At 44.6% G+C, this 19,029-nt stretch overlaps 2 protein-coding genes across 9 annotated transcripts; one reads left to right on the top strand and one right to left on the bottom strand.

Annotated features, from left to right (window-relative positions):
• Positions 1-1,317: 1,317 nt before the first annotated feature.
• LOC127318383 (11-beta-hydroxysteroid dehydrogenase 1A-like) lies at positions 1,318-3,375 on the top strand. Its single transcript, XM_051348867.2, has 7 exons — positions 1,318-1,343; positions 1,479-1,710; positions 1,881-2,073; positions 2,411-2,496; positions 2,575-2,706; positions 2,835-2,999; positions 3,076-3,375. Exons 1-7 carry the CDS (start codon positions 1,318-1,320, stop codon positions 3,373-3,375), a joined length of 1,134 nt encoding a protein of 377 aa, XP_051204827.2.
• Positions 3,370-14,316, bottom strand: LOC127318382 (recQ-mediated genome instability protein 1). 8 transcript variants are annotated; one of them, XR_007861808.2, is made up of 9 exons: positions 13,183-14,314; positions 11,516-11,686; positions 10,102-10,247; positions 9,426-9,559; positions 8,150-8,838; positions 7,840-7,950; positions 7,627-7,755; positions 6,144-6,414; positions 3,370-3,505 (listed from the first exon to the last, which is right to left on the bottom strand). XR_007861808.2 is itself a non-coding variant. In XM_051348864.2 (9 exons), the coding sequence occupies exons 1-9, from the start codon at positions 14,209-14,211 to the stop codon at positions 6,250-6,252; spliced, it is 2,472 nt and encodes an 823-aa protein (XP_051204824.1). In that variant the 5' UTR covers positions 14,212-14,314; the 3' UTR covers positions 5,970-6,249. The 8 variants fall into 8 exon arrangements, 4 of the variants coding, with proteins under 4 accessions (XP_071682517.1, XP_051204824.1, XP_051204822.1 ...); XR_007861806.2 differs by having other exon boundaries at positions 3,380-3,505; positions 6,140-6,414; XR_007861805.2 differs by lacking the exon at positions 3,370-3,505 and adding an exon at positions 5,108-5,475 and having other exon boundaries at positions 6,140-6,414.
• Between the last annotated feature and the right edge of the window lie 4,713 nt (positions 14,317-19,029).

Below are 19,029 nucleotides of genomic sequence, written 5' to 3'. Positions count from 1 at the left end.
TGGCCGGCGACGATGACTGCGAAGGGGGGGCGTCAGCATCAGGGACGACAAGAAGAAATCGGAGGCAAGGAAGGGGGTGAGGTCTAGGAGAGGCGCGCGGGTACCGTGAAGCTCGTCGTGCCGTCGTCGGCGCCGGGGGAGGTCGACGTCGGCCGAAATTAACGGATTTTTGCCACCGGAGTTGGTGAGGAATTGGCGAAAATATCGACGATTGGAGGCGCGTGATTCCGATTCCTTGCAGCATGAGGTAGAGGAAGAAGAGGTGGTGCTCGTGGTGCACTCGGAACGATGAGGGGCGGCCTACTGCGACGGCGCCATGGCGAGGAGCAGCGGTGGTTTTCTCCGTTGTTCACAGAGAAAGAAAAGGGGGGAAGAAAGAGTGGCGGCGGCCAGAGGGAGGAAGAGGAGAGGCGAGCGCTAGGGTTTGGGGCGCGGATAGAAAAGGGAAGGGAGCAGGTGAGGCGAGGTAGGTGCGGCGTGGGGCAAGGAGGAGGACCACAGGGTCACGTTGGGTGCGTGCTCGCTGACGAGGAAGAAGACAAGGGAAAAAGAAGATCGAAGGGGTACGGGCCTGGACTGGTGGGCTGCTGAAGCTGGGCTAGCTTGGGCCGTCGTGGTGAAAGGAAGAAGGCCAGGAGGAAGGGCCAGGGAGAAGGGTGGCCTGTTTAGCTAGGTTAGGGTAGGTTTTCTTTTTCTCCTTTTATTTTAAAACTGTTTTGAAAATCAATTTGGAACAAAACCAACTTAAACAAAAAATTATTTTGAGTTTTAAAATATTTGAAACCATTTTATTTGTTTGGAAGTTTTGGTTTTAGAGTATTTGTTGAAAAATAGAAAGAGGAGAGTTTTCGTACACAACCCATATGAGAGGAAAAATAAAAGATTTAGGATTTGTAAAATACTTTTATTTGGCAAAACATGGAGGTGATGATGCATGATGAGATGATGATGCATAACAGGAAAAGAACAAACAAAAACTGTAGGGGTCCTACCCGGGAACGTTACAATAGTAATGAAAAAATCTAGATTTTATCATTTTATGAGACTTTGTTATTTTGATTGAAGGCAATATATGATGTATTTTAATCTGGAAATTTACACACCGATAAATTTTAACATTCTCTACTTCTACATATTTTTCTCAAAAAACTAGAAACTTTAAAATCAAAAGTTTTGAAGTTTGGAAAAGGAAATACAAAATCAGGGTTACATGTAGCCGGGGTTACATTTAAGGTTTTCCTGCATCTTCGATAATAAAACGGTAATGCTGGACTTACGGATGGATTGGTTACGGAATTGGAATTGGCTTACGGACTGATGTGGCGATCAGTGGTGCAAAACAGGTGCCAAAAAATCGGCCGGGGCTGCTGCACAGGCACGTAGCAGCTGAGATGGCCATCCGCATGCGTTAAGGTCTTTCCACGCGTCTCATGCGCCGCTGAAAACTCATGCCAGCATATAGGCACCGCTCTGCGCAGGTCCAGAGCATACTTCAGCAGTGTCAATCTGCAAGCTAGGGCGCCGACGACGATGCTGATGAGCAAGCTCGGTGGACTGGCTATGGAGGTGGCGCTCGCCGCGCCGCTCGTGCTCTTCCTCCCGGCCTACTACGTTTACAAGCTCACCACCTCCCTCCTCAGCTCTGTCTTCCCCGAGGACGTCTCCGGCAAGGTCGTCCTCATCACCGGCGCCTCCTCCGGGATAGGCGAGGTATACATCTCTGGCTCTGCAACACCAAGACGCCTCAGCTTATAGACTTGGATCATCGTTCCGTTGTGTAGTTAATTACATTGAGCAACTTAACTGAAACTCCACGCGTTCAATTTTAGCTTGTTTTCAGTTGTACTTCTGCGTAGTTATATACCAACTTGTGATTGTAGCACCTGGCTTATGAGTATGCGAAGAGAGGGGCCTACCTCGCGCTGGTGGCGAGAAGGGAGGCGAGCCTAGGGGAGGTCGCCGACAACGCATCGGCGCTCGGAGCGCCGGGCGTCCTCGTCTTGCCGGCAGATGTCTCCAAGCCTGATGACTGCCAAAAGTTCGTCAACGACACAGTTGCCTACTTTGGAAGATGTAAGTCTGAGCTGAATGACACAAGTGCAGCATTTTCATGGAAAATTTGAAAATCATATTTTGAAGTAGCTACAAAGTGAGTTTTCGTGAATGACACACATAAGTTATACTACATCTGTCCATTTTTAGATGTCAAAAATTTGTCTAAATTCAAATGTATCTAGACATTTTTTAGGTATAGATACATCCAAATTTAGACGAACCACTGGACATCTATGGAGGTACAATATGCGGCTAACTGAACCATACGTAGTTCAATTATCATTGACATTTTTGGTGGACTATGCCAAGATTGTCAACCGTGCAATAAGATCACCCGATCTATTTATGTTTGCAGTGGACCACCTGGTGAACAACGCGTCGATTTGGCAGGTCTGCAGGTTCGAAGAGGTGGAGGACGTAAACAACTTCAGAACACTGATGGTATGCAACTACAAGCCGTTTTCAGTTCTTCACACAAATTTAGGCCAAAATCAGTCATCTCATTTATGTTGCATGTAGGACATCAACTTCTGGGGCCATGTGTACCCAACTCGCCATGCCATTCCTCACTTGAAGAGGACCCATGGCCGGATCGTCGGTGTCACCTCCAACTCCTCCTACATATTCATTGGAAGGAACAGCTTCTACAATGTCGGTACTCAAATCCCTTATCCATGCTAGCTAGCATTAATAGTTAAACACCACCTAAAATTCTGGATCAGATGCAAAAGTACATGTGAACATGTTTCCAATGCAAATGACTGGTTTATGAATGGCAGGCTAGCAAAGCAGCAGTGCTGAATTTCTACGACACGCTCCGAATGGAGCTTGGCGGGGATGTCCACATAACAGAGATTATCCCCGGGGTGGTCGAATCAGAGATCACAAAGGGGAAAATGCTCACCAAGGAGGGAAAGATGAAAGTTGACCAAGACCAAAGAGATGTACACAATTGTCACACCGTAGATTCATGGTAGCACTATCATTTCATCTTGTTGACGTAGCTAATTGTGATCGCAGGCAGTCCTCGGGCCAACACCAGCGGAACCGGTAGCCCTTTTCGCCAAGAGAGTGGTGAGGGATGTGTGCCGGGGAGCAAGGTACGTGTTCGAGCCGAGGTGGTACCTGGCAGTGTACATGTTCAGGGTCTTCTTCCCGGATATCCTGGCCTGGAACTCCCGGCTCCTGACCGTGGATTCTGTTGGCCCTGCGACGACCGACACACTGGGCAAAACGATCCTCGACATGCCAGGTGTGCGCTGGTTCACCCAGCCGGCGTCACTGCAGACACCAGAGACACCAGAGATCAGGGCCGGGTGAAATCAGGTAGCTGGAATCTTTGGCTGGACCTGGGAGCCGCTAGGAGTGGCCCGTTGTGCTGTCCACTCTACTGTGTTGTAGTATGATGTTGCATCATCTAACTGTATCGTGCCTGCCCATGGCATGAGTCCTGCGATGAGACTCGTAAGCTTTAATAATTTGCTTAGTGCTTCGTTTATAATGTGAGTGTTCTATATCCTTATCTCAGATATACAGAAGGTTATAATTAGCAGGAACATTCAGTCTTAGTTAGAGAGAAAAAAATTATATCTGGTGTCACAATCCATCATGTCTTTGCAGATCAAATTTCACTAAAAAGGGCAATACCCTTCTCGTTCATTAGATAATAGAGTTCAAATATACATACAAGTCAAAAGAAAACACAAAATCTTGGTGCATTGCCCACCATGATGCAACACAAGTGCAGGGCACCCACAGTGACCCAGTTTCAGAGACCTGGATACGATGGAGTACGCAAATAAGGTCATCAGAATGGTCGAAGAGGGCGACATGCATTTTGCCCACCCCAATGAACTTGGTAAGGAAAGGACATGGTCATCGAACCAACCGCTAGTATCTATATAAGTGGAAGAGGCTAAACCAATTACGGGGTACTAATTACTAAACATAACTCACATGAATCGAGCACCGGCATGTGAAAATGAGGTGAGCGGCAATCTCTTGGTCCTGTTTGCACAGGGGACATGTCCCGCAACTAAGCCCCCACTAGCAAATCACACAAAACATTGGAAAAAAAAACGCACAGGAATTCAGCACATCCAGAATTTCTTACACTGAAACATGTTACCAAGTTTAAATCACTACAAAACACCAGTTACTAAGGTGACAATGATGGCACAGAAAAGTTGGCAAGGCACCTGAAATTTCAAATTTGAAAAGGTTGTGGCATCAACCGACTGTTCGCCCAATTTGCGTAGCTCCCCGTGCCAATTCCAACCACAATTAGAACAGGGAAGATTCAAACTTTCAAAATAATTTGTGCTAATTTGCCACTTAGATCTCTTACGAGATCGATTTCTGACAAGTAATCTCATTTTACAAGATTTCTGTGACTTTGTGATTTGTGATGTATTTTCTTCACAACCAAACGTTTCTGCAATTCTATATTTAGCAACAAAAGGCAAAACAGCAATACTTTATGCAGTTGTAAATTGTTAAACTTGTTGACATTATCACAGTTGCAATAAAAAGAGAAAATACCCGTAGGTACCATCAACCTATTTGCCATGAACTGTCTATTGCTGCGATTAAATATAACTTTACAAATAGAATTTCTTTTAGAAGTCGTTTGGTATCCATCATTTGGGCCTGGAATACTGGAATTTATTTTGGAATTTCATAGGTGGGTTGTTTGGTTGCCACAGAATTTTCCCGTCATTTCATTTAGAAAATCCAGCAAAATGATGCCATAGGTAAACACGATTCCGAGCTGAGACATGTCATTCGCGTTTCTGTATGGAAGCCATTTACAAATTCAATATTGAATTCTCATGTCATTTGCAATTCCTGTGGCAACCAAACAAGTGTCCATTTTTGGAATTACAATGTAAATGAAATGAATACATGTATTCAATTCAAAATGATACAAATGAAAGGAAAGCCTGGCTTCCAAACGACTTCTTAATGTTTTAAATAATGTGCTGGAGAAAAATAGCAGTCTGGAAAGAAAGGTCATTTTTTTGTCAGGTCAACAAGTTTGTCTCATGAGAAATAGTAAAGGCAGCAATATATTCCTTTTCAGCAGCAAATAAAAAAAATTGAAACAAAAGTGATGTACGCGAGGGTTTTGCTTCAATTTACCTAGAGCTTGTCAACTATTGCGTCATCGATGGTTGGGGACATTGAGAAAAGGGTAACATTTCAACAAAGAGACATCACATGCCAGAAAGAAATTGTACAGTAGAAAACAACACTGTGCTGCATGCGTTTTCTAGGCACTAGCAGTGGTCACTACTGTATAATGTCTTTCCAAACCCAAATAAGTTTTAGGCCTGACTCTGGCACACCGGCAACAGGTGCTTGGCAGTTGGCACCAGTGCACCACCCACCGGCACAAGAAAAGCAACCACCTAATCCTCACTACATGAGAAAGGAAAATCTATTAGAGTAGGGGCTCCAATCTCTCCTGGGACATTACTAGGGAGGTCAGAAATCTTTTGAAAAAGCTGAAGATATAATGTGCACTAATGCATTACAGGACATGCTAAAATGCAAATTTATGAGGCAAATATGAGCATATGCAGGATAAAGAAAAAAAATAGACCAACATAATACAAAAAAAATATGCTGCAACCATTATGTTTTAGCTTCCTCCCAAATGCTCTATGATCATGTAACTGAAAAGGCACACAAAACAAAAATCCCACATCTCAGATGTTCTCAAATTTTTGAAGATCTCATGTCCCGGCAGTGGAGGGAGAGAGACCACCCCAAATAGTGGAAACCTGAGCGCGTGATGCATTCTACTCTAGTGCTTGCACACCCCATCTTTCTGTTCAGTGATTAATTTAAAAAAGCATGATGCTTATTTCTCGCTTTTTAATAATCTTACTTACTAGAAACATCAGCAGTCATCCTCAATAATTGGACAGATTCTATTATCCTTGCAAGAACAAACTGTTTTTACTTCCTACTTAGTTCCAGCTCCCCGATGAGAAAAGGATGAAAAAAGATAGCAACTGATGTGAAGCTGGGATAAGGAACACAGTAGCTTATACATAGAAGAAACAGAGATGTAAGATACCTACAAAGGAGGAACTGAATGCTTCTTAAGCCTTGAGCTGAATAATTTCACATATGTACTTGGTCTGGAATATCAAAACCACGATGATGCAGCTTTGCATTGGCCATGCATCATGGAGTGGTATCCATAAAGTCCAAACTTCGGATGTGCCTTTGAGCAGAATATGTTTTCATCCTCTGAAGTAGGAGCCATGCATCGGAAGCCGAACAACCTTCATTCATCTCACGCACAATAGGTGCAGAAGATTTTCGGTTGAACTCAATAAACATTGTACCCTACAAAGGAGAGATGAAAAGATATACACCTTCATGATTTAAGATGCTGTACAATTAAATATGAAACTAAAATCCTATGAAATGAGTTTGGTTTTAATGGTTCTTTGACATAATTCGAATTAATAATTCATGCAGCTACGGAAGAGGCAGATCAATGTCTCGTGAATACAAGTAGCAGCACACAATTAGAGTTGTTTGCCACCAAAATACATACATCAGTAGCTTCAGATAAAACCTGCAAGGACTACCAGTACAATATGAAGAGCAAGCCTTGATGAAGAGACAACTGAGATCAAATGGCTGGTTATTTGCTGATGCAGTAACTGCATCACGCGCAAAATGCTCCAAGACATTAATCAAAGTCTATCTACAAATATGAATGGTAGGCGTGCGGGTATTATATAGGAGAGCATGCAAGCTAAAATGTTATGTATTAATCTGAACATGTTTAGACTAACATGAGTTATGGAGGCTTAGAGCCTAACTGTGCCCATGTCCAAAAAAAAAACTGCCAATTTTTTTTGGGGGGTAAACTAGTAATGATGCAAAGGTTTATCAGCTAAAATTATCAAAATAGCTAGGGCTTATTTAAAGAAAGCTCGATTAATTTATAAACTACAAGCCCAGCTAACTTGCTTATATAACAAGCGTTTCCAAAAAGGCTCTCTGTTGGCATTTCACTCCCCTTGTAGCTGACTTGGATGCAGGAATGGGCTTAGGTGCACTACACTTGTAGTTCAGGGTTTAAAGGTCAGGAAAAATGATTTTTTATAACACTCACACAATATGCATCCAGCATGCATTAAAATTTCAGTTTCAAATTTTATCAACACATCAAGTAACAACAAATACAAATTCAGCTGCAAATAGCAATAAGTCCAAAGGAACAGTGTTTTGTTATTTAATTTTCTTATACGTCTAGAATTTTCACCTGAAACTTTATGGCATTTCATGCTAGAAGCTAGATGCATGAAGTGTCAATGTTGTCAAACTAGGAGCTTTGTGCAGTGTTCACCTACAGCCCTTTGCACCCGCAAGAACTCCCCCTCACCCTTTCTTGACATTGTGAAATATTCTTCAAAAGTCTCAAAGAGACTTTAAGATATTTGTAGTATATATGCTCTTGCATATTTTATAGCAACTGATAGTCAGAAGGAACAAAAGTCAAAAGAACTAACAAAAATATACATACAATTTTAGGAAAGAACAAACCTCAAATTTTGTCAAATAGTGCTTGAATCCATTCATAATTTCTTTTATGGCAAGGGCTGATGCTGGGTTTGGGTCAGAAACAGCAGCATTCATCTCCTCACACGAGTGACCAATTATATTCTGTATAACCTGTGTAATGTTATATGGTAAGGTTGTGCTCATGCTAAAAAAAATATTACTCTTTCCATAACTGAATTAAATAGATATACTCACATCACTGTGAAGAAAGGCCTCTGAAATGTGACTTCCATCATCTATCCAAATTTGAAGCTCATACTCTTTCCGTTGCTTATATTGAAATCGCTTGACTGCGGTGATCAGACCCTGTAGCAGATACATCAAAAGTCACAGAAATATACATGTGAGAGAATCTTCCAGCACTCTTGAACCATGGACAAATATTTTGCCAAAACCAAAAATATGGAATGGACACAGTTTTTATGTCAAAAGTTGTTGACAGAAAGGCTAGAAGGATCGCGATCTGCAATTAAAAGGTAGAGTCTTAAGAAGCAAAGCAATGAACCTTAATTTTTCCTTGAATATAGGGTCGTGTATCCTTTTCTATGGTCCAATCTGACATCATGTGGAAAAGGTATGTAAATGGTTTTTCATTTTCACCACTTAGAATGACAGGATGTTCAATCTGATTAATCTTATCTTCAACAGTTGAAGACTGTGCAATCTCGACACCATTAGCACTAGTTCCACCAATATCTCGTGGCCCTTGCTGGGTATCATGTCCACAAGGAGTAGATGCAGAAGGTTCTCCTTGGTTCCTAGTAGCTTGGTCCTGCATAGTGATTTCCTGGACACGCTGTGTTTGTTGATGGACATTGTTCGCCGCAATAGGGTGGTCAACATATTCTTCAACCGTCCGTGTAGTTCTGCTAGTGCTTTGTTGGGGTTCATATCTATAGGTAGCAGGTGCAGAAGCTTCTGCGTTGTCCCTAGTATGAGAAGCAGATCGATCTTGCATGGTGAACTCTTGGGAATGTTGACTTTGTTGTTGGACACCATTTACTACAACAGGAGGGTTAGTACGCCCTTCTACCATGGTATGTGTAGTTCTAACAACTTGAGAAGCAGATCGATCTTGCATGGTGAATTCGTGGGAATGCTGACTTTGCTGTTGGACACCATTTACTATGACAGGAGGGTTAATACGCTCTTCTACCATGGTTTCTGTAGTTCTAACAACTTGAGAGGCATTACCTGTGAATGGAATAACCACACATGAATAAATCATATCATAAAAACTTGCAAGGTTAAAATCTTAGGTGATGAAAAACTGAAACAGGTTGGGCTATGCGCTTGATAAACCAACTTCCTTTGGCACAGAATGGTATGTCACAAGAATAACAGAAATGCAGGAAAAGCATTTTGTCTACAACAGGATTGCCTCTAAGAAAGTGTGGTAAGGCAAAAAAAAAAAAAAAAAAAAAAAAAAAAAAAAATTGGCATGGCAACTATGGGCACACACAAGATATTTGCAACAAGAAGCCAAGCTTAAGTACCCAGTAATATCTATATAATGGAGGTTCACAGCAGAGAGGGAGCATATTCAGTCGATTGTATCGCCACTTGAATACAAAAATGTATATACTGTCTTTCTGCAACATAGATTCAACAATCATGCCAGGTAACCAATTACAGGAAAAATGTTCAACAAAATGGTGTTGAGTTATTCATTCCTAGCAGGACAGACATTAAATGGTTGTAAATCAGTTGCCTCTCTAATTTCTATAGCTCCATCTAAGAAAAGTATCCCCAAGGCTAAGCGATGAAGTAGAAATTAGTACCTAATCCAATTGGATGAGAGGAGTTTACTGCTCTTGGTATTGAGATACCTTGCTCACCACCATTTGTAACGCTTACATTACCTGGCCAGGCAGCTACAGTGGCTCTGGAGGACAAAGGTAATCCACCTTGCTTCCTGCAGCATGAACAGGTGAACATACATGTGATATCTACAACAATACGTACCAAGACATGAACGAATTACCAGCAGCTTATAAAGAAATGTGATGGACACAACATTAAAATGCAAAACTGCAAAAAGAAGATATGTTGCTGACTGGAAACATATAAGCATTTATAATTCAGTTTACAAAACTTGGAAGTTCTAGTACGAGGGAATGAAAGATAATGAAGTCTGCTATGTACTAATATACACAAGATCGTGTGCTGGTTAGTTGTGTCTCTTGCCGATCAAGAAGAGATGCATCAATCAATCCTAAGCTGAAGTGTGTGCATTTTAAATGATCTAATTTATTTATTTATTTGCCAACCAAGGGTAGGGAGTTCCCGCATTGCATTATAAGAAAGCAGAAATAATCTTATTCATCCATCTAACTGGACACTGCGGAAATAACTGTTGATTTCTTGCTTAAATCCAATGTGAAGCATTATACCTTGCAATGAGATGGCATATACGTAAAATCTGATGTGTTCACCAATGGGAGGGGCAATACATACCTTTTGCCACGGGGTGGTTTATTTACTTCAGAAACAAGTCTGACACGTGCTGCTTCCAATTCATCAACCACCCCACCAAGAATCTCAATAACTTCAGGGACTAGCATAAGAAGCCCTCTCTTTATGTGCACATTTCTTATAACAATCTGAAATATGTAAAGAAAGCTACAAGCTGTTGATACAAAATTAGGAAAGGAATAAAATATGTCTTTGATCTGATGCTGCATTATGATTATCATTTACTTGATATGTTGTCTGCCATCATATCGCTACCATATATGATACCGGTGCATAAAAAGTGCATCTACCATTTCATTCTCTCTCACTCTCAGGAACAAACATTATTTCATAGTAGAAAGCCAGCTATAAAATGCAGACAATGGTGATGGACAAAAAAAGAGTTCCTGAGAACACCTCACTTCCAATTGATTTCTATTTTTTCATGATTACAATCATTTTTTTGCCAAGACCAACCAACAATTCACATACAGATTATGTACGTAATTCTATGTTTCCCAAGCAAATAGCTTTAAAAATGTGTGCACTGGAATCATGTCAAGCACTATGCGGAAAGCAGAGAAACAAACTTACTGAGTGCACGTCGAGTATCTAGTCCTATTCTTTCACAGCCATTCGGTTCCAGATGTAGACGTTCATGTTAAAATCCAGGTAGTTTAGATGTTTAATAGCCCAATGAGATGGTTATTGCCTATTGCTGCACATACTCCTCTGTTCTGAAATAGTCTACATTCAAGCCTCAAAATTTGTTCTAAAATACTTTACATTCTAGCTTTTAGTCAACAACAACACTGAAAACGATGTGGTTTTGCTCTTTTTATTGGGGGTTCTTATGTTCAATGTAGCTTGGATTGGTTGTTCACATATCTAAGTAATACTAATAAATGCAATACTAATTTGTCTTATTTTTTCTAGAATGTAGACTAAATCAGAACGGAGGGAGTACTAGTTATCTAGTGGGTAGAACAGATAAAAGAGTGATGGATATATTCAACTGCTACAAAACGTACATATATGAATTAATTTAACATGGGAACAGCACATAACAGTCAAAATGGCACCTGGAGCGTAGGTACCACAATGTTGGCTACTATGATATTTATCTCTAATCTTATCTATTTCCTATTTAAGTAATATTCTATATTAGGCCAGTACAACCTAATACTATTGACATGCACAAAAGTATGCAAACAGTATATTCCCATATTAGGCCACTACAACCTAATACTATTGACATGCACAAAAGTATGCAAACAGTATATTCCCATGCCAAATGCAACTGGGAGCATTTAAGTACATTCTGTGGACAGGTGCCACTTAGGTACAAAGTAAGGACAATATAAAACTCAAAGGTATGATAACCTTCTTAACAAAAAAGAGCAGATCAAAAAATGACCTTAAAACCAACAGGAGCAAGAACTTGCAGGTCTTTGATAGGCCTGTACTCCATTCCATATATCCGTTGAATGCCATCTGTCATTGATAGCTTTAAACATCTTTTGGGCCCCGCCTGTGCATCACAATATCTTTCCCTCAAAGGATTTGACATGTTGACAATTTCATCAACCTACAATCCACAGAGCTAGTTAGAAGGTTTGCTCAGGAAAAGGGGAACAAAAAGAAAATCATGAAAACATTACCTGATTTAAAAGATAACAGAGACAAATAAGTGTATGTTGAAGTTAAACAGCTAACATTAACCAAAAATGGAACATGAGCTGGGATATAAACAATACGTACTGAGTAATCAGTGCAACTAAGCAATACATAGTGAGTAAGGAACTAATGACAACCATCTTTCATAAAGCAATGCGCAACTAGAAATTTAGACTATGCTAAAACCAAAAGGTAAGTAAAGTGGCAGGCTTATGGAACATGGATGAAACCGACAGTGATAACAGTAATTTTAGTTCCACAATTTTGGAGATAAATTTAGGGTCATACACTCATACATTAGTTCTGTTATGGTTCTTTCTCACATCTCTTATTTTGTTGTTCTTCTTTAGTTGAGAAACCTAAAAATTAACATCTTATGCACCTAATAGAGTAATACTAACATACTTGACTGGGCAATTGTGCAGGTGCATAAGATGCAGATCTTCTATGTTTGGTAATAAATGTTCGTTCATAATTTTAATAACTGATATTACGGTTTGCATTCATGATACAATCCTAACATCTGAATGCCAACACTGTTATAACCTGGACCAACCAAATAAGCAATGTACGTCTCTCTTTCCGTATTAGCATGCTTTTAATCTGGTTTTGGCAGCAGATTAATCATCTAATTCTAGATAATACTCGCTCCTTTTCCGAAAGAAAGCATATAAAATTTTGTCCAAAGTCAAAACAATCTTTATATCTACATATTTACAGTTGTTGATAGTTTTTCCTATAAACTTGGCCAAAGAATTGTTTGACTTTTGATAAAATTTAGAACTCTTTTCAGGAACGAAGGTAGTAGCACGTTACAACCAAAAAAGAGAAGAAACGATCAGTCCTACACTACCATGAAAATGCATGTTATTGGGTTAAGCTTAAAGGACCACATGATACCTAGTATTGTTTTCTGAACACCCTGATGATCCAGAACTGTATAAACTAAGATAGCTTTGATGAACTGAAATGCATAACCTGCATCTTACTAGTACAAAGAAAGTAACAGTAATGCCAACAATATTGACCATTCTATATGGCAGGAAGTCACCTTCAAGCATAAGAGAACAACACTACCAACTGATGAAATGTGTATTTCGGGTGGACTAGCTAAGTAAAGCAAGTGAAGTGAAGGTTTTGAGTCCAGTTTGAACGCCCTATTTCAGATGAATCTTGAATCACCTAACCTACCTTTGAGCAGGTAACAGCACAATGCTCAAACATGATGGCAAATTGCAGATATTTTTCAGTCACGAACCTGAATCATCTACATGACCACAAACCATTCCGTATATTGCATAAGTAATCTACACTAGAAGGGGCACCAAAGTATTACTGACAACCACAACACAGTAAGGAAAGCATAACCAATCATTCACACATTGAATTTTATAGAGGATGCACAACCTGTAGAACAAATGGCCCGTCGAGGACAGCGGCGTCCATGCCTGCAACGCCCGCCGGGAGCACACCGGCGCCGCACACATTCATGTCAGCAAAGAGGAACTGCTCGAAGCAGCGTCTGCCCTGCGCTTCCGTGCCGCCGTCGCTGAACCCAGGCAGCTCCGCAGCGCAAAATTCAAGCCACTCTGGGCGCACGCGCACCCTGAGCCGCCGCAGGAACGCGTCCACCGGCCGCAGCCGCATGCTGAGCGCAGACGGCGAGGCCGTGGGCGGCGTCGAGGTTGGGGTCCAGGCCTGGATTGGGGTTGAAGATGGGGTTCGGGCCGGAGTGGGCGCGGCGGCAGCGGGCGGTGGCGTTGGCGTTGGGGTTCGGGCCGGTGGAGTGGGTGCGGGGGCGGGAGGTGGAGTTGGTGTTGGAGTTCGGAATAGAGGAGCGGGAGGTGGGGTTGGGGTTCGGAGCAGAGGAGCGGATGTGGGAGCCGGTGGTGGAGTTGGGGTTGGGGTTCGGAACAGAGGAGCCGGCGGGGGAGTTGGGGTTGGGGTTCGTGAAGGTGGCGTGGGCGCGGCAGCCGGCGATGGAGCTGAGATTGGGGTTCGTGCTGGAGGTGGAGTTGGTGTTGGGGTTCGGTACAGCGGAGCCGGTGCCAGAGCGGGAGCGGGAGGTGGGCATGGGATTTGGGGCGGAGCGGTGAATGGTGGGGAGAGGTCGTCGGCGACATCGGTGAAGAGGGAGTCCCCGTCAGAGTCCCGAATCTCGTCGGGGGCGTCGTCGAAGGGGCAGTCCTCGTCGGGGTCCTGGATCTCCTCGACCTCCTCGTCGTCATCGGAGATCTCGACGGGAGGGGAGGGGGGAGGCGAGGACGAGATTGCGTAGGGGAATGGGCTAGGGTTTTGGGACGAGGGCCGGCCGGCGCTTCCGCCGCCGCCGCCGCCGCCGCTGGCAACGGAAAGAGAGGTGGTGGCGGAGGCAGGAGTTGCCGCGTCGTCTTCCTCGTCGGAGTCGGGGGCGATGATTAGGCTCCGGCGGCGCATTTTTTGAAGAAATTTTGGGGGTGGTTTGATCGGAGAAAGGTTTTGGTGGGGTTTTGACGGCGGTTTCCCTCCGAAGTTTGGAATGGTAATCCGAGCAGGGGAGGGAAAAGGGTTTGGAATTGGTATTGGGAGGAGGACGGAGGCCGGGTTTGTGAGGATGACGGATGGGTCCGCCATGCCAGTGCGAACCATGGGTGAGCCAGTGTTGGGCTGATGCTTCAGGTTGCGAGGTGGATTGGTTATGTGTTGGGCCGACTCATGTTTCCTCTTCTGTTGTGTCGCTAGAATTTGGGCCACACCGTTGACACCAATATTGGTCGTAAAAGGTTAATAACATTTTGTATTATGGAACAGAGTAAGTATTAGACAGATCGGAAAAGAAAGGTATCGTGATTCACGATACTCTCAAGAATGGACTTTGCAGGTGTTGACGAACACTATGTCATTGGTGTCCACTAAGAGCATCCCCACTCGTTGGCGCTCCCCACGTCCAAATCCGGCGAAATTTTCATCCGGATTGGAGGAAGATTTGGCGTGGGGAGCGCCGAAGTTCCAGCCGTCCCCCGGCAGGAAACCCCCAACCTCGACCATTTGACATATTTCAAACAAATTTAACAAGTTCGGCGACCAAGAGTACGAAAATTGCTGAAACAAATTCGGCGATAATCAGTACAATGTTTAACAAGTGCTGAAACAAATGAAGCATACAATTTCACAATTTTTCAAACAAATTAAGACAGACTAGTTGGCGTCGGCGTTAGCGTTGCCTCGGAGCCTCCATATGTGCTCCACCAGATCATCTTGCAGCAGCTGATGCATTGTAGAGTCTCGAATCTCCTGGCGCATAGCAATGAAGGCGGCCCATGATGGAGGCACCTGGTGATTAGGCTGTGCAAGAGGACCCTCTCTCTCATATGGTGCTTCTTGCTCAGCTAGAGGAACCGGATGCTTTCGCTCATTTTCAATAATCATATTGTGTAGGCACACACAGCAGTTCATCACCTCCCACATCTGATCTTTGGACCAAGTCATAGCGGGGAACCGGACGACAGCAAATCTCTGCTGGAGGACACCAAATGCACGCTCGACGTCTTTTCGGCAAGCTTCTTGTTTCTTCACAAACTCGCAAAGTTTGGGGTGCTAGGGTTCGAGATAGTCTTCACAAATGTTGCCCACTTTGGATAGATACCGTCTGCAAGGTAGTATCCTTTGTTGTAGTGCCGACCATTGATCACATAGTCCACCGGGGGAGCATGACCCTCAACAAACTTGAAAAAGACCGGGGAGCAGTTTAGGACGTTGATGTCATTGTTGGATCCAGGCATACCAAAGAAAGAGTGCCAAATCCAGAGATCATGGGTAGCCACTGCTTCAAGTATCACAGTGCAGCCTTTTTTGTGACCCTTGTACATTCCCTGCCACGCAAACGGACAGTTCTTCCATTGCCAATGCATGCAGTCAGCGCTTCCAAGCATCCCTGGAAAATCTCTAGCTTCATTTGTTGCAAGGATCCTCTGAGTGTCTTCGACAGTGGGTGATCTCAAGTAATAGTCCCCGAACACTGCTATGACGGCCCTGCAGAATCGGTAGAAACAATCAAGGGCGGTGGACTCCACCATCCGAAGATAGTCATCTGCAGTATCACCGGGAGCTCCATACGCCAGCATCCTCATAGCCACTGTGCACTTCTGCAGTGACGAAAATCCAACCAAACCAGTGCAATCTGCCTTGCATCTGAAGTAGGGATCAAAGTCTCGGATGGCATACACAATTTCCAGAAATAGCTTTCTGCTCATCCTGAAACGACGCCGAAAAACACTCTCACCGTGCAATGGATTGTCGGCGAAGTAGTCGGCGTACAACATGCAGTAGCCCTCCATTCGCTGTCTCGGCTTGCACTTCCGGCGACCTGGTGCCGACCCACCACGTCGACCAGTTGCCAGTCCGGCGTACATGCTTGCCAAGCAACCGAGAATCATCATGTGCTCGTCGTCTTGGGCGGCTGCTGCCATCTCTTCTTGCATAAGCTCGACGAACATCTGCTCCTCCTCTTCGTCCGAGTCCATGGCCGGCGAGGCAAATGGACGAACACCTGACGGGCGTGGTCGAGGCAACCCGAGCCGCGAGCGACGAGGAGCAGGCCAAAGTCGGGAAACAGGCCGGCGGAAGAGCAGCCAGATAGGTCGTCGTCGAAAGACGGCGGAATATAGGCAGGTGGGGAAGGAGTGACGGCGGAATCTGGGCAACAAGCCGACGGGGTGGTGCCGGCGGCGAGAGAGATACGAGGGGTGGAGGTGGGGTTCGTGTGTCGAGTCACCGACAGATCGGGCCCTTCCCCGCTTTTCACTCGTCCGGAGTCCCCGATAGGTCCCCGGGGGGCCGGGGATGGCGTGGGCTCGCCGGATGGATGAAGGGCCAAATCTGGACGAAAACGAGAAACCGGGATCGCGACTGGGCCGAATTTCGCCGTCCGGATGGGAAAATCGTCGCTCGGGGGCCTCGTCGGGGGGACGAGTGGAGATGCTCTAATGGAGTTGTTGGATCAGTTGCTCCAACCTCCATGCGATGGTGCTCCCTTGCTCATGTCTGGCGCATGATGTTGTTGCACGACTACACATGTTGTTTTTTATGTCACTTCTTCCTAGGGGCAGAGCTAGCAGGGGCCGGGCTTTACATGGATCATCTTCATGATGGAAATATTTCTGAATACGTCTTAGTTAATACATAGATTTGATTTGTAAATTTATCAAAATTTACCTACATGGCCTCCTCCAAGCATTTATACATGCAATCCTTGAGACCAGCAATACGACTCCTGGCTCCGTGGTTGCTAATATTTCAAAAACAAATTAAAAAGTACAAAGAATCTTTTTAAAAATATCCTTTTAACAAATATATAAATTTGTCATGTAAATATGTAAATTCTTATTAAAAGAAACGCTCATTTGTAGGCTATGTAAGAAGGTGAAAGGATCGTATGTATGTCGCACCTATAGGGGGTGAATAGGTGCTAACCAATGTTTAGTTCTTTTTCAATTTAGGCTTGACACAAAGGTAAATTCTCTAGATATGCAACTATGTGAATTTACCTATATGACAAGATCAACAACTAAGCAATATATAGCTAGGCAATATATATAGAGAAGATAATATGATAGAGGTAACCGAGAGTGGAGCACGCGGAGACACGGAGATGATTCCCCTAGTTCCCTTTCTTTGCAAAAAAGGTACGTCTACGTTTGGAGGAGTGTGGTCGCTACGAAAGCCAGACCAACGCCATGAAGGCTTCACTCAGGTCTCATGTGAGCAACGCCACAAAAGGCCTAGCCCACTTCCACTAAGGGATTTCCTCAAGGCGGAAACCGGGCCTTTACAAGGTTCTTGGGGCACACATTCACAACCAAATTGGAGGCTCCCAAATCTGTAACAACACAATAACAACAAGAACAATATCAACTACAAACAACTAGGGTTTCCAAAATAGGAACACTAGCAAAGGGGGCCTCAAGCATATGAGGGAAAAATGCAAATCGCTTCGGTGAGGATGTAGATCGGGGTCTTCTCCTTCGGATCTCCAAAGATCAAGAGCTTTGGATGGTTGGAGGAGATCTTGTGATTCTTGTGTTTCTTGAGTTCGGAATAGAGGAGCTGGAGGTGGGGTTGGTGTTGGGAACAGAGGAGCGGATGTGGGAGCCGGTGGTGGAGTTGGGGTTCGGGTTCGGAACAGAGGAGCCGGCGGTGGAGTTGGGGTTGGGGTTCGTGAAGGTGGAGTGGGTGCGGCGGCCGGCGATGGAACTGAGATTGGGGTTCGCGCCGGAGGTGGAGTTGGTGTTGGGGTTCGGGACAGAGGAGCCGGTGCCGGAGCGGGAGCGGGAGGTGGACATGGAATTTGGGGCGGAGCGGGGAATGGTGGGGAGAGGTCGTCGGCGATGTCGGTGAAGAGGGAGTCCCCGTCAGAGTCCCGAATCTCGTCGGGGGCGTCGTCGAAGGGGCAGTCCTCGTCGGGGTCCTGGATCTCCTCGACCTCCTCTTCCTCGTCGGGGTCCTGGATCTCCTCCATCTCGTCCTCGTCATCGGAGATCTCGACAGGAGGGGAGGGGGGAGGCGATGATGGGACTGGGTAGGGGAAGGGGCTAGGGTTTTGGGACGAGGGCCTGCCGGCGCTTCCGCCACCGCCGCCGCCGCTGGCAACGGAAAGAGAGGTGGTGGCGGAGGCAGGAGTGGCCGCGTCGTCTTCCTCGTCGGAGTCGGGGGCGATGATTAGGCTCCGGCGGCGCATTTTTTGAAGAAATTTTTGGGGGCGGTTTGATCGGAGGAAGGGAGTGGGGGAAGGTTTTGGTGGGGTGACGGTGGTTTCCCTCCAAAGTTTGGAATGGTAGAGCGAGCAGGGGAGGGAAGGGTTTGGAATTGGAATTGGGAGGAGGATGGAGGCCGAGTTTGTGAGGATGACGGATGGGTCCGCCATGCCAGTGCGAACCATGGGTGAGCCAGTGTTGGGCTGATGCTTCTGGTTGCGAGGTGGATTGGTTATGTGTTGGGCCGGCTCATCTTTCCTCTTCTCTACAATTTGGTCATTTTTTTTCTTTCAGGCCTTGTTTGGTAGTGGAGTATTAGTGGGGATTAGTGGGGATAATTTCTAGGGGATTGGGTGAATCCCCACCCATCACCCAATCCCCACTAATCCCCATCCCCACTAATCCCTAATCCCTACTCCTAAAAACTGGCATTTGGTTAGAAGGGATTGGTGCGCAAGAGAAAACCAAATAAAATAATTCAAACCAACATACAATAGCAAAGATTTAATTTTTATGGCAGCAG

The sequence above is a fragment of the Lolium perenne genome, chromosome 2 (assembly GCF_019359855.2).
Source record: "Lolium perenne isolate Kyuss_39 chromosome 2, Kyuss_2.0, whole genome shotgun sequence".
Classification (NCBI taxonomy): Eukaryota; Viridiplantae; Streptophyta; class Magnoliopsida; order Poales; family Poaceae; genus Lolium; species Lolium perenne.
The sequence above is the reverse complement of the archived record's forward strand: the minus strand, read 5'-3'. Positions and strand labels throughout refer to the sequence as shown.

Coding starts and splice junctions, on each gene's coding strand:
- LOC127318383 (XM_051348867.2), top strand. CDS start 1,318: ATGTGGCGATCAGTGGTGCAAAACAG. Junction 1,711..1,880: donor CCTCCTCCGGGATAGGCGAG/GTATACATCTCT, acceptor TTGTGATTGTAG/CACCTGGCTTATGAGTATGC. Junction 2,074..2,410: donor AGTTGCCTACTTTGGAAGAT/GTAAGTCTGAGC, acceptor TTATGTTTGCAG/TGGACCACCTGGTGAACAAC.
- LOC127318382 (XM_051348862.2), bottom strand. CDS start 14,211: ATGCGCCGCCGGAGCCTAATCATCGCCCCCGACTCCGACGAGGAAGAC. Junction 9,560..10,101: donor AAACCACCCCGTGGCAAAAG/GTATGTATTGCC, acceptor TTCATGCTGCAG/GAAGCAAGGTGGATTACCTT. Junction 6,415..7,626: donor ACTATTTGACAAAATTTGAG/GTTTGTTCTTTC, acceptor TCTCCTTTGTAG/GGTACAATGTTTATTGAGTT.